Genomic DNA, 13724 nt, shown 5'->3' with positions numbered 1-13724 from the left:
TTAGGCTGAGGCTTTTTGAAAGACTGGCCACCTTTTTTAAGAGCCTCCCGTTTGAGAGGACCAGTCTGTCCTGGGAGTGCACTGTGCTGCGTGCTTTCAGCAAAAAACACATGTACACATATATATGCGGCCTCACAGAAAAAGCCCCACTTCAGTGAGGCTGCATATATATATTTGCAGATGGCAGCAAGGGGTTAACATAAGCCGCAGCCTCTTTGTCTCTCCTATAAATGCTCATTTGTTGCTTGCTTGGTATTCCAAACTCAAAGCGCAATATTTATTTTTCTTGCCTCTCTGACAAAGTTTGAATTTTATTGCACTCTCTACCAGTGCCGGGACAAGGTAATTTGGTGCCCAGGGCGAACATGGCAAACTGCGCCCCCACACACACACAATATTTTAGGGCCAGCAGCACAGCATTGGAGCTCATTGTGGCAGTCAACAATTGCTTAAACCTGCTATCCTCTAGCCTGCAGAGGCTGTATTAGGTCTAGAGGATAGCAGCTTAGCAGTTCCTAATGGCTCAGTCCCTAGGATCAGAAAAGGATAATTGCCTACAGGCCCTCTTACCAGACCCAGCGAAACTTCTGCATAGTGTAGCATGTCTGTACCCTGGTAGTGGCTCAGCGTGGCTCTCTCTGGTGGTGCCTGGTTGCAACGTGGCTCTCTCTGGTGGTGCTGGTTAGCAACGTGGCTCTCTCTGGTGGTGCTTGGTTAGCAGCGTGGCTCTCTCTGGTGGTGCTGGTTAGCAGTGTGGCCCTCTGGTGGTTTTGGTTAACAGCGTGGCTCTCTCTGGTGGTTCTGGTTAGCAGCGTGGCTCTCTCTGGTGGTGCTGGTTAGCAGCGTGGCTCTCTCTGGTGGTGCTGGTTAGCAGCGTGGCTCCTCTTGGTGGCTGTGGTTAGCAGCGTGGCTCTCTCTGGTGGTTGCTGGTTAGCAGCGTGGCTCTCTCTGGTGGTGCTGGTTAGCAGCGTGGCTCTCTCTGGCTTGTGCTGGTTAGCAGCGTGGCTCTCTCTGGTGGTGCTGGTTAGCAGCGTGGCTCTCTCTGGTGGTGCTGTGTTAGCAGCGTGGCTCTCTCTGGTGGTGCTGGTAAGCAGCGAGGCTCTCTCTGGTGGTTCTGGTTAGCAGCGTGGCTCTCTCTGGTGGTTCTGGTTAGTAGCGTGGCTCTCTCTGGTGGTTCTGGTTAGCAGCGTGGCTCTCTCTGGTGGTTCTGGTTAGCAGCGTGGCTCTCTGGTGGTTCTGGTTAGCAGCGTGGCTCTCTCTGGTGGTTCTGGTTAGCAGCGTGGCTCTCTCTGGTGGTTCTGGTTAGCAGCGTGGCTCTCTGGTGGTGCTGGTTAGCAGTGTGGCTCTCTGGTGGTGCTGGTTAGCAACGTGGCTCTCTCTGGTGGTGCTGCTGGTTAGCAGCGTGGCTCTCTCTGGTGGTGCTGGTAGCAGCGTGGCTCTCTGGTGGTGCTGGTTAGCAGCGTGGCTCTCTCTGGTGGTGCTGGTTAGCAACGTGGCTCTCTCGGTGGTTGCTGGTTAGCAGCGTGGATCTCTCTGGTGGTGCTGGTTAGCAGCGTGGCTCTCTCTGGTGGTGCTGGTTAGCAGCGTGGCTCTCTCTGGTGATTCTGGTTAGCAGCGTGGCTCTCTCTGGTGGTGCTGGTTAGCAGCAGCAGCATGGCTCCCTCTTTGGCTTCCCCGGTACACTCCTCTCTTTTGGAGCAGTTAAGTATATCATTCATTCCCCCGGCTTGTTTCTGGGTTATGGGATCTCTTTCTCTCTCTTTTTTTCCCCAAGCAGAGTGCATGCTGGGAGCTGTAGTCTCTTTCCTGAGAGGCTGGCCGGAGGCGGGATGGGAACAGTGCAAGGAGGGGTGGCGGACAGCACCCAGGTGACACCATAAAGGAAAGCTGGCAGTTGTAGTGGGTGCTGTCAAGCCCCTCCCTCCACCCCCATCATTGAAGCTGTGATGGCGGCAGTGTGAGTGGGGGAGAGGCGAGCTACGGGATCTCAGAATGTTTCGCCCCCCCCCCACCCCTTTCTCCTGTCGCAGTGCGGGAGGAGAGACAGGCGCTCTCTCATTACTTTCGCCGCGCTTCACTTATTGACTCCCCCGCGTTGTTGATCTTCTGGAACTACATGTCCCATGATGCTCCACTAGTCTGGAGCATCATGGGACATGTAGTTCCAGAAGATTAACAACGCGGTGAAAGTAATGAGAGAGCGCTGTCTCTCCTCCCGCACTGCTGACAGGAGAAGGGAGGAGGAGGGGGGACGAAACATTCTGAGATCCTGTAGCTCGCCTCTCCCCCGCTCACACTGCCGCCATCACAGCTTCAATGATGGGGGTGGAGGGAGAGCCACGCTGCTAACCACCCCTCCTCGCACTGTTCCCATCCCGCCTCCGGCCAGCCTCTCAGTGTGTGACGCTGGGTAGGGAATACCAAGCGCCTGCAAGGGGGGGGGGGGGTGGTTTCTTCACTGACAGGGGGAGTCAATAAGTGAACCGCTGGTCTGTTCTACGTTTCTGCCGGGTGCAGGAGCGCACTCGGCACATCATTGCAGGTGTAGGTATTAGCGGCTGGTGTGTGCAGACAGTTTTTAAGCACTACAGCTAGCACTTCACATGCGCCCCCCTTCCTCCAGTAAATAAGTAGCGCCCAGGGCACCCCTCCCATTCTGCCCCCCCCCCCCCCCCCCTTGTACCGGCCCATGCTCTCTACTAAGCATTCCCTGTATTTGCCAAGTAAATTCCTGTTTGCATTTATAGGCACTGTTGACTGTACAAAAGCTTTTTTTGTTTCAGGATAACCTAGTAGCAGGGACATTCTTTTAGACTGTAGAACGTTTTCCCAAGCAATGATATGTATATACTTCGATGATATTTGGAACATGCTCAAACATGAGTGTGCAATTGGAAAATATAGAACAGCATTATCACCAGCGCTAAAACTGTAGACCCTGTATGGGGAATAACAAAGTCAAATGGGGCGGGAGCAAAATTCAATGGCGAGGGATGTGAGCCCAGTGCTGCTGGATAAAAAACGTGACTGGAAACTACAGGTACAAAAAACCATACACAGTAATCCAGCGCTCATGGGACACAAAGAGCAGACAGTCTCTTGGCGGTTGCAAAAAACGAATTCTTTATTCAACCAAAATGAAGCTAAAATGCAGTCCTGAGTGAATCTAAAAAAAGTAAAACTAGCAATATTACCTGGGATCCTCTAAGCAACGAGGGGCCAGCAGGTTCCAGTGAAGGTCAATAGTCACACAGTATGGTGGAGTGTACGATGGAACAGAGGGGAGGAGGCGGCCACCAACACCCTGTGGAGAGAGTCACATTGGAACACGCAGGTCAGCATGTGGAGGGACGTGCGGCGAGCTAAACCTGGAGCGCATCAGCGGGAAGAGAACCAGGAAGTCCCATATGTGTCAGTGACATCAGTCCCACTGAGACACTGACACAAAAGTCGGAGACACAGCCGCAAGATGGAATGGATGCGCCGTAGAACACTCCATGCTGTGTGACTATTGACCTTCACTGGAAACTGTCGGCCTCTCGTTGCTTAGAGGATCCAGGTTATAGTGCAAGTTTTCTTTTTTTTTTATATTCACTCAGACTGCATTTTAACTTAATTTTGGTTGAATAAAGAATTGGCTTTTTGCAACCTCCAAGAGACTGCTCTTTGTGTCCATGAGCGCTGGATGACAGTGTACTGTGTGCAATTGGAATGTGTCCCATTAGGGATGAGCTCCAGCGTGTTTGCATCGTACACATGCAGAGCCCGACAGGAAGTCTGCACGGCGCTGTGATAATTACAGCCAGGGAGTCATTTCCTGATCTCTCTCCCTGGATGTGGTTAGCGCAGCGCCGTGCAGACTTCCTGGCGGGCTCTGCACGTGTATGATGCAAACACGCTGGAGCTCATCCCTAGTCACCATGTCTGACCATTGTGTGATATTTAGCTAGTTTTTGTAGACCTGTATAGTAGTCAATTTAAAAAAAATAGACACTAATTACGCTAAGAAATTGGACTTTAAACGGCACATGGGTACTTAATGCCCATGCTCTATTATCACTTCCAACAACTACAGTTATTTAATAAACTGAGCAGCTCACAGGAAGGGATTAAACAGGACCGTTAACTACGCCACCTACCCAGGTTTTAAGACCTTGGACACGTTTCCATCTTCGGGCACCATTTTGGACAGGTTGTCCTTGCCCAGTCTACGCAATAGTCCTACTATTCTTGTGCATACCCTAGTGGGTTTAGTCAACTACATCTGAAAAAAAAACCTTCTCTGCTTACCAGCAGACAGTGCTTTCTTTACTACTCCGCTGTTTATTACTATACTTACAATCCTGACTGGCTATCTACTCTAGATATATGTCAGTGCCTTGGTATCTAGGTCCGTGTTATACTACTCAATATGACCTGTTTTACTATCATGCGCCTGAAGAAGCGTAATGATACGCAAAACATGTAGAGCGGATTCGCAGCGAACACATCATTTTTATTGGCGCGGGAGAGGGCCCTGTCCCTGGGCTGACATGAGTGAGGGGAAGATGGGCCCCACCCATCTCCATATCATTGCAGGATGGAAGCGACGTCAAACTTCACTTCCGCTCATTGCTCTCTAAAGGGCAGTTTTTATTTAAAGCGCAGAAGCGCATGGATACATGAGCAGTGCCTGCATATGAAAATGGTGTTCAACCCACACATGTAGAGGTATTAGCTGTGGCTGTTAGAGCAAGAGCAATAATTCTAGCCCTAGACCTCCTCTGTAACATCAAAACATGCAACCTGTAGAATTCTTTAAATGTCGCCTATGGGGATTTTTAAGTGTAAAAGTTTGTTGCCATTCCACGAGCGGGTGCAACTTTCAAGTGTGACATGTTGGGTATCAATTTACTCAGCATAACATTCTTATATATGTGATTTGGTAGTTTACCATTTCAAATACACCTTTTTAACGAATAGAAAATTGTCAATAGTTCTACTTTTATGTTCATTGCTTACTTTTTCCTCTTTAGCTCAAAGTAATGAAGTTTCAAGATGAAATTGAATCTGGAAAAAGGCGAAGAAGTCCAGGACCAGAATATTCAGGAACAAGTTGAACACTATCGAGACAAGCTTCTGCAAAGGGTACTGTTTTTTACTTATTTAAGTTTTCATCTCCTATTTGCCTTGGGGCACATTGTCTGCTTACAGGCTACATTGAGAGGTCACCACCCATCTTTCTTAGTTTTCTAAGATCGCTTCCATTTAGACAGAAGTGTTGGGTTTCGGAAGTGACTTTTGTTCCTGGTAAAATAATGTAACGAGTTCACACGTTTAGGTATTTGTTCATCAAATTAGGGAGGTGTAAAGGTCATTTTGGTTGCACTTGATCTGCACTTTGATATTTATTCCTCACTGCCGGTTTAGGTCAGAAACCTGAATAGAGAAGCTTATGGTCAGTACAGATACCTGAACATCATCAATCTCTATCTCCTGCCACATATTATCTTTTACCCAGGGAGAATGCCCAAGTGAACTCAAGTCAAGCCCTCAGATTGAAGTGCATCAGATTAGTAGTTAAGTAAAATATTCCAAGGAATAGCATGGAGGGTGTAGTGTGTCGGTAACAAATGCTAGCCTGTAGTCTCTTCCTTATCAGATAACCCACTGGCTTTAGGGTCTCTTGTGTCTTTCAACTTACAAAAGTCATGATTTTTCTGATCACCTGTGTGAAAATGGAGCCCTTTTCCACAGTGGCCAATTGATTCTTCTAGATAGAAAAGCTCTGTTATGCAAATGTCTGTCAGGTCATGCACTTTCTTAGTACTTTCCTCACTAGAATGAATTACCTAGTGTTGAATAACAATTTGGATTATTTCAGTGTTGCCTGCAATACCGTAAGCCGTTTTGAATGATTGTACTGTTGTTTTTTTCCTGCATTGTACAAAAAAATTATTTTATGCTTCTTCTTTTCAATAGTTTTTATTCAAAGAAATTTGAAATGCAAAAATACAAAACCGTAGCATACAAGTATAAAAGGGTGGGTGCATCCTCAAACCAAATGATGGTCCCACCCGTCTCCACTGACATAAAAACAGTAGAAGAACCATTTCTGGCAGGCAGATTTTTTCAAATGAAACTAACTTTCCAATGGTGTAAGGCTCAGTAAGTTAATCAAACGGGATAAGCCAGGACTACACAAATGCATATAAAGAACAGCGCAGGTATTTCCCAGCTCTCCTGAAAAATAGTGTACACCAACTGTTTCCCTTTACCACAAAGTGCCTATGCCTTACATCCCAATATAGGTTTGTCCGAAAGAGACAATGTGGCCTCCTCATTAGCATCAATAAAAAAAAAAATGGGGAAAAACAAACAGCAAAAAAATAGAGTAGGGGAGACATGGAGACAGAAAAGAGAGAGGGGGGAGAAAGTGGGGTTCTCTCAACCCTGACCCTTAAAACTGGATATTGCAAACTTTGATGCAGTTCTGCATAGAAACAACCCGCTTCCAGGTTTTATTATCAAAGCTTAATTAAACAAGCTGAAGTTAGAAGCTGATTGGCTACCATGCACAATTGCACCAGATTCTGAGGGGTGGTTGGAGCAAGCGGGTACGTAGTTTTGACAAGTATCAGTTCCCACTTCCGGTTGCATCACAGCGATGGTGGAGTGCACGAGCCACAGAGAACTAATATCTTCAATCTTCTCCTGCTACTTTAGTCTCCTCCGGCCTTTTATTTTAAGTAGCTAGCTCTTGTCCTGTAAAACCACTCAGGCCAGAGAGTTTCCTCAGGACAAATGTCAGACTTTCCAAACTCAGATTTGTCCAGGAGTTGTCTGACCTCCTCTGTTTTCCATGAAGAGCCCCTTGGGCTTCATGTTAGAACTGCCTTAAAATGGAGGCCGTTTGCCCAATTATACTTAAAAGAGAAATAAACGATTATAATTATTTTGTTAGAATCATAGTCTCAGTGGATGCAGCATATGTCCCCCAGTGCCTCTGCACTGAGAAACTGAGCGATCGAACCCCGCCGATCGCTCTTTTTTCCAGAGCTCTGTGTGCAGAGAGCTGTAGAATGTCAGCCACAGCTTTCTGCTTTGCCCTCTCCTCGCTCATTGGAGCGCGGGGGTGTGGGTGCCAGCTCAGGCTTTCAACGGCTCCGCTGAGAGGCTGAGCCGGGTGTCAGTCCATGCACCTGGCGGATCAGACGTCAGCCCGCTCTCTGCTGAAAATGGGTCACAGGAGTGCAAAACTAACTGCACTCCTGTGATCCATAGAAGTTTCTGTCAAATGAACTTTGGCTGGACCTTCTCCTTTTAAGACCTTCTGTCCCTGTATATAATGATTCATTTGGCACTAAGGATCCACTTGTTCCTGCTTGATGGTTTAAGATCCTGACTTTGGATTTAGGGAAATATTTCCTTCCGTCCCAACAGAAGCCAGCTTGTCAGGCTGGGGAAGTGTCCTGGGCATCCTTTCGGTACGGGGAAATTGGTTGTTGCCGGAGTCTGGTCTCACGATCCGCATTCTCGGACTTCAGGTCAAACAAAGTCCCTTCACAGCAAGTTGAGAAGCCAAAGTCCCTTCACAGCAAGAGTCCCCACCTAGGCAGAACTTGACATTCCCACCTTGATCACAGTGCACATCTCAAGTATAGACAATTGGCAAACAAACTTCCACAGTCAACGGCATACCCAGGGGGAAACCAGAGTAGTGCCCTAGTGGTGCTCCAGATTTTTGTTGTGCGTAGGGATGCTGAATGTCGGCCTCCTGGCCCCAAAGGTTCAATAGCAAACTGCACAGGTGTATCCCCTAGATATAGAAATCCTATAGCAGATATAGTGAATGCTCTGGTAACTCTGTGGAATCATTTCACCTTGATCTATTCCTTTTTTCCCCTCTTAAACGCCTTCCTCATCTGCTTGACAGGATCAAGATTGAGGTAATTCTGGTAATTCTCATTGCTCCAAACTGGTCCAGTTGATGTATTATGTTAACCTGGTAATGACTCTTGGCGCCAAGAGTCATGCCAAGGAGCAAGCCAACAGTCCTCTGGCTGTATGCACTAAGACTTTTATACAGGGTGTCTCCCATTTAGCTGCCCTTGTTCGTTCATCCATTTTCTGTACTTGCAGGGTCTTCTAAGGGATAAAACATTGGGAAATGTTCATGTATTGCAGAGATTTACTGCATGTTGTTTTTTTTTTTTTGCCCTTGGCATATGCGTTAATGTTAAGTTGTTTACCTTTGAAACCACCTAGGTGGACAGTATGTTTCCAGTAATAGTCCATTATCGGTTAATCCTTTTCTTTTTTTTTTCAGGAAAGGGAAAAGAGATGGAGAGGGAAAGAGACAGAGATAAGAAAGATAAGGAAAAGTTTGAATATCGAACAAAAGACAAAAAAGACAAAGACGAGTCCACACCAACAAGAAAAGAGAGGTCAGTATATGGAGCCTTTTGGTTTATCTTTAGCACTCCTTTTTCAAATATCTAAAATCTCATCTGCATAATCTTGGTAAGGATGTTTAAGGCTTTGTAAGTGGCTTCAATCAGTGCAGTTCCTCGTGTTACCAATTTAGTTTTCCTGATGGAACAAACTAAGGTGAAGCTGTATTTTTTTGCAATGTCTAATGATGATAATTTGCCTATATTTGCATTTCGACACTGTTACCTTGACTTTACAATAGCTTTTCTGTTTCAGAATAAGCTTGAGGTAAGAAGTATATGTTGTCTCTGAGCAATACGTTTGATACAAGACAGTTTCTGGGTTTGCCTGTTCCCTGTTGTTGAACACAGCAATGAATTATGTGCGACTGGTCAACTTATTTATTACAACTTATGTCCAGCTTGCATCCTGTCACTTTTGCTTTAACAAAATGAGCAAAAACTCCTAAACAACCAATCCTCAAGTCTTGTATTCACTTTTGCAAATTGTCTTACAAAAATGGAGATCTCAGTGCAAGGCAATATTAAAAAAAAATCACATTAAAATGTTTCTCACGTTCACAAACCAGTAATTACGGTCAGTGATTGCTCTGGGACAGAGGACCCAGCACGTTATTGGGGACACATGTCTACTGGGTGTGACTTGACAATAGGTATTATGGGGTGGCTGCTCGTTTCTGGGTTTTACGATTTCTTAACCCTCAGCAAGTCATGGCCTCATGCAGGCAGTTAGGAGAGGAATGACGATGGGGTTTGCTCCCAAATCTCCAGCAACTGGTCTCCTCAGTTCCAGATGTTTAGAGTTTTGTTAAAGAAGAGGGAATGATGCACTGTGGTAAAAATGGCCCTGCCCCAACTTTTGTGAGACTTGTTGCTGCCATCAAATTTAAATTTTCCCAATTTATTTTCTTGGTGATTTTCTCGTTTAAAACATTTGATGTTTACTATTGTGAATACAATAAGGTTTGAGATTTGCAGATTGTTTTATTTTGTTCGTGTAGATTTTCACCGCGTCCTAACTTTTTTGGAATTGAGGTAACTTATGGTATGCATAAAAATGCTTTTAAAATTGCACTTGTGAAATCTCGAAGGTCAGGACTGAACGGGAATCCTTTTCATGTGGCCAGCAGCAGAGCAAAATGCCAGCACAGTATAATCCAAGGATACAGGATATAGTTACTGCAACATGTGTGGGGCCCCAGCCCTTTCCTGTCCAAAATCTGTCATTTTTATTGGTGATACAACATAGGGAAGGAGAGAGTCTCTGGGATTACAAAAAAAACCATTAACCTGATGACTGCCAATGGGTTTACAGATTTGTCCATACACATTGGTTATGTTTTATCTCAGCATGTTTGACTTTATTACATTTTTTTTCTGTCAATCCACTATTGGCCTTTCTCCTAAGGTCTTTGGCAAAATTCTAATCTTTACTTTTAACTTTTTTTGCACTTTAGTTCAGCTATGTTTATTTACTATGAGAGGCAGTTTTGAGTTGACTGACACGTGTGTTTAAGTAGTATTGGATGGGAGTAGTTTTCAGGCTTCTAAATATGGATTTATAAATGGTGGGTTTCTGTTTGTTCACATTCCTCCAGGAAAAAAACGTCACAGTGGTTCCCCAGTCCATCACGCAGTATCAGTAGTAAGCGAGGCAAATCTCCTTCACCAAAATCAGAACGATCTGAGAGGTCACACAAGGATGGCTCCAGATCACGATCCACTCATAAAGACTCTCCCAGAGATGCCACTAAGAAGTCCAAAAGGTGAGCTATAAATTCATCATGCATTTTAAAATTTACTAAATAAATTATTTTCACATACACTTATTTTTGCAAATACAAACCGAGAAAGGAAAGACAATTTCTTCTGTATTCGTTAAGGATGTGGACATTTTGTTCAGTTGGTTTGCACTGTAACAATGACCATTCTGGCATAATCACAGTTGCAGGGAAAATGTGTAAAACCTATATTTGTGTTGTGTGCTGAAGAGCCTGACACCTCTCCACTTGTGGCTGTGCTGGCTTTAATTGTAGTTTGAATACTTCTTAAAAGGCGCCTGTTACCAGGCTAAATCCTTTTTTTTATATATTATAATAAAAAAAATGCCACAGCCCTACTTAAAATGTGGTAAGGAACCTGTTCAGAATCTGATGTTCTCAGCTTGTTAGGTGAAGGCAGCATTCGGAAAGCAGGAATTTAGCTTAAAGTAGAAGTCCACCCTAACACTTAATTTCCTGCATCTACAGACATCCCCGATCTAACACTAACCCTACCTAGCCCTGTAAAGAAGAAATCACTATACATACCTTTTTGGAAGCCAATTCGACGATCCATGCTGAGCTGTCAGCCGCGGCTTCGCTGTGGAGGCGGGTGCAGAGGACACTGTCAACAACGAAAGCCCCATAGTACGTCCCATGAGTGACGTCACTCCCCATTCATTTCACAGCCGTTGTTGTCTGTGTCCTCTGCAGAGCTTCTGCCGCTGGAGATCGGGTCGGATCAGCTTCAAAAAAGGTATGTTTACTGATTTCTTTGTTACAGGTAGATGGGTTAGTGTTTGATCGCAGATGTCTGTAGATGCAGGGATTTTATTTTTAGGGTGGACTTTAAGAGCAGATTTTGTTTCCTTCCTGTGATTTTTTCAGTGCATTAATTAGAGGCTAGAGATCATTGTGACATTTGACAGTTGCTGCCGCGTCAACTGCCTTAATGGCTCACATTCTGTTTTTCTTAACTACTTGCCATCAAATCATGTACATGATTGACTTCAAGTGGTTATACTGCGGTAATGGATGCAGTACAGGGGTCGGTCATAACCCTTTATCATTGTCTTCAGCTGGCAAAGTAAGAGAAATCCTAGCAGCTAATAAGCCACTGGATTGCTTATACTGACTGCGGAAAAGGGGGGCCCCCCTGTCCTGCCACCTTCTGGTGCCTCTCCAGGCTTTTCTTACTCGAAAGCCAATGAGTTCACGGACCCCAGATGTCTCCATAAAGAGGACCTGTCATGCTTTATTTCTATCACAAGGGATTTCTCGGAAATTAAATTAAGTGACGAAAAATAAAATAAGGAACAGTGTAAAAATGTATATAATAAAATATATATATATTACACATATGTTAACAGTGTTTACGGCACAACCCATGTGAGGTAGCGCCGCAAACGTTGAAGCAAGAGCAATAATGCTAAAGCTAGACCTCCTTTGTAGCTCTAAACTGGTAACCTGTAAAGGGTTTTAAAGTGTCACCTATGAAGTTTTTAAAGTATCTTAGTTTGCGCATGCTTGTGGAATGGTGACAATCTTAAAGCTTGACATGTTATGTATCTATTTACTCGGCATAACATTTATATTTTAGCAAACGGTTATATATTTGTGTGTGTGTGTGTGTGTGTGTGTGTGTGTGTGTGTGTGTGTGTGTGTGTGTGTGTGTGTGTGTGTTTTTTTACATTAAAATTAAAGTGTATGTTTGCCCAAAAAAAAGTTTGAAAAAACACTATGCAAATACCATGTGACATAAAAAAAAAACTGCAACAGCCTCCTCTGTATTCTCTAGGGTCTCTGCTAAAAACAGGCCGCCTTTATTTTGCAGAAGAGACGTACAGTGTGTCTTCAGCAATAAAATAAACCTGCCTGCATGCAGTGTTCTTTAAAATGTACACTGGCCAGTGCATGTCCCGCTCAGTTTACATTCTGGTACAGTGCCTGTGTGCTGTGCTGACTGAACACATGCACATAGAATGCATTAAGATAAAAAAAAAAAAACACCTGCCTTTACAACCACTTTAAGGTCAGCTATAAAGCAACTATGTCTATACTCCCCCCTCATCGTTTGGTCTTGTTTTGGGTTCAGAGTCTGCAGCTGTCTTGATTGACTGGGCCAAAAAAAAAAAACGTAACTCCTGTGTACGTACATCAGTGTTAATTAATCTCTGCACCCACGGCATGCCAAGATTGTACACACTGAGTTGCCCGTGCAAGAAAAAGGTGGTAAGGGGGAAGTGTACATATTTAACAAGCATATGTGTACAAATATTTGAAACAAATTATTCAGGTTCTTGCATACCCTTTCTTCGTGACTGTTTGTTTTTTAAAGGTAAATTGAAGCTATTGTGTCGTCTTTTGTGAATTTAGACATGTGAATTGATATTATAATTGGTATGCAACAGTTTTTACACACAAATGTCTCATACAAGCACAAACATTGTGTTTCAGGTCACCATCTGGATCTCGAACGCCTAAAAGATCTCGACGGTCACGATCAAGATCCCCTAAAAAATCTATGAAAAAGTCCAGATCCCAGTCCCGATCCCCACACAGATCTCACAAAAAGTCAAAGAAAAGCAAACACTGACAGGACTTCTTACCACCACCTTTTTTTTTTTTATGAAGATGTCATTTAAATTGCTTTTTTTTTTTTTCTTTGTGCCTGAGACATTTGAGAGGGAAAAAAACCCGGAAAAAAAAACAGTAAAAAATATCAAAAACCCAATAAGGCAGCATTCCTACATTTTCTGTGAATGCATGTAAGTAACTGCATCTGTAGAACTTGTCACTGTTTTATATTGTACAAAGAAAGCCCTGTCCACCGTGACTATGTATTTCCACCAAATGAACTGTTCGTGCTAGGAATTTCTCCACCACTGTCTGTATATGATCTGCTGGCGGTAGTAAACATAATTTTTTTTTCTCTGCCTCCCCTATCATTGTTTGTTTTTAAAATGTGAACTTGTTTCCTTGCCCTCATTTTTGTAGCTTTGCAGAATTTGCGTTAGGTTTCAAATAAAATCTAAAATGATTATTATCTTGCTTGGGCCTTTGCTCAGAGGAAAAGATGCTTCTGCTGGCAATCAGTGTGAGCTATTTGGATCTGAGTGTAGAAATTGTGATTTAATGTTGTATACTATTTAATTTTTTTCAAAGTCTAGGAAATGAATGGCGGCTTTACATTGAATATGTGCTTACATGCAGCTGCTTGGCGGGCTTTCAGCCCTATCATGGCAAGTATGCTTAAAGCATGGTCATAAAGTCAAATTATTTTTCCACATTGTATTTCAATTATTTTTTGACTACTCCCATTATTCTGAATGATCTTTAAGTTTGTAGACTTACGTTGTGAAGATCCTCACGTTTACTTCCTTGAATTCTGTGTCATATATTCATTATGCCCTGTAAGTCGGCACTGCTGTGTCACACATTTCAGAGCCTGCCTTCTAAGCTACAGAGGAGCTGGGAGAAAGTTTCAGATATGGCATCGGTACAGGAATCACTGCTTGCACGTAGCAAGGTA

General features: G+C 44.0%; 1 protein-coding gene across 1 annotated transcript in view; it reads left to right on the top strand.

Moving 5' to 3' along the window:
- LOC120936626 (U2 snRNP associated SURP domain containing) overlaps nt 1-13479 on the top strand; it is a 92991-nt gene extending 79512 nt beyond the window's left edge. The window contains 5 exon segments of the mRNA XM_040349111.1: nt 5016-5075; nt 5077-5127; nt 8314-8426; nt 10031-10198; nt 12650-13479. Coding sequence (XP_040205045.1) covers nt 5016-5075; nt 5077-5127; nt 8314-8426; nt 10031-10198; nt 12650-12788 — 531 coding nt within the window. The 3' untranslated portion in view covers nt 12789-13479.
- Nucleotides 13480-13724: the final 245 nt, after the last annotated feature.

Source organism: Rana temporaria, chromosome 4, assembly GCF_905171775.1.
Source record: "Rana temporaria chromosome 4, aRanTem1.1, whole genome shotgun sequence".
NCBI classification, from domain to species: domain Eukaryota; kingdom Metazoa; phylum Chordata; class Amphibia; order Anura; family Ranidae; genus Rana; species Rana temporaria.
This window is presented reverse-complemented; position numbering and strand designations above follow the sequence as displayed.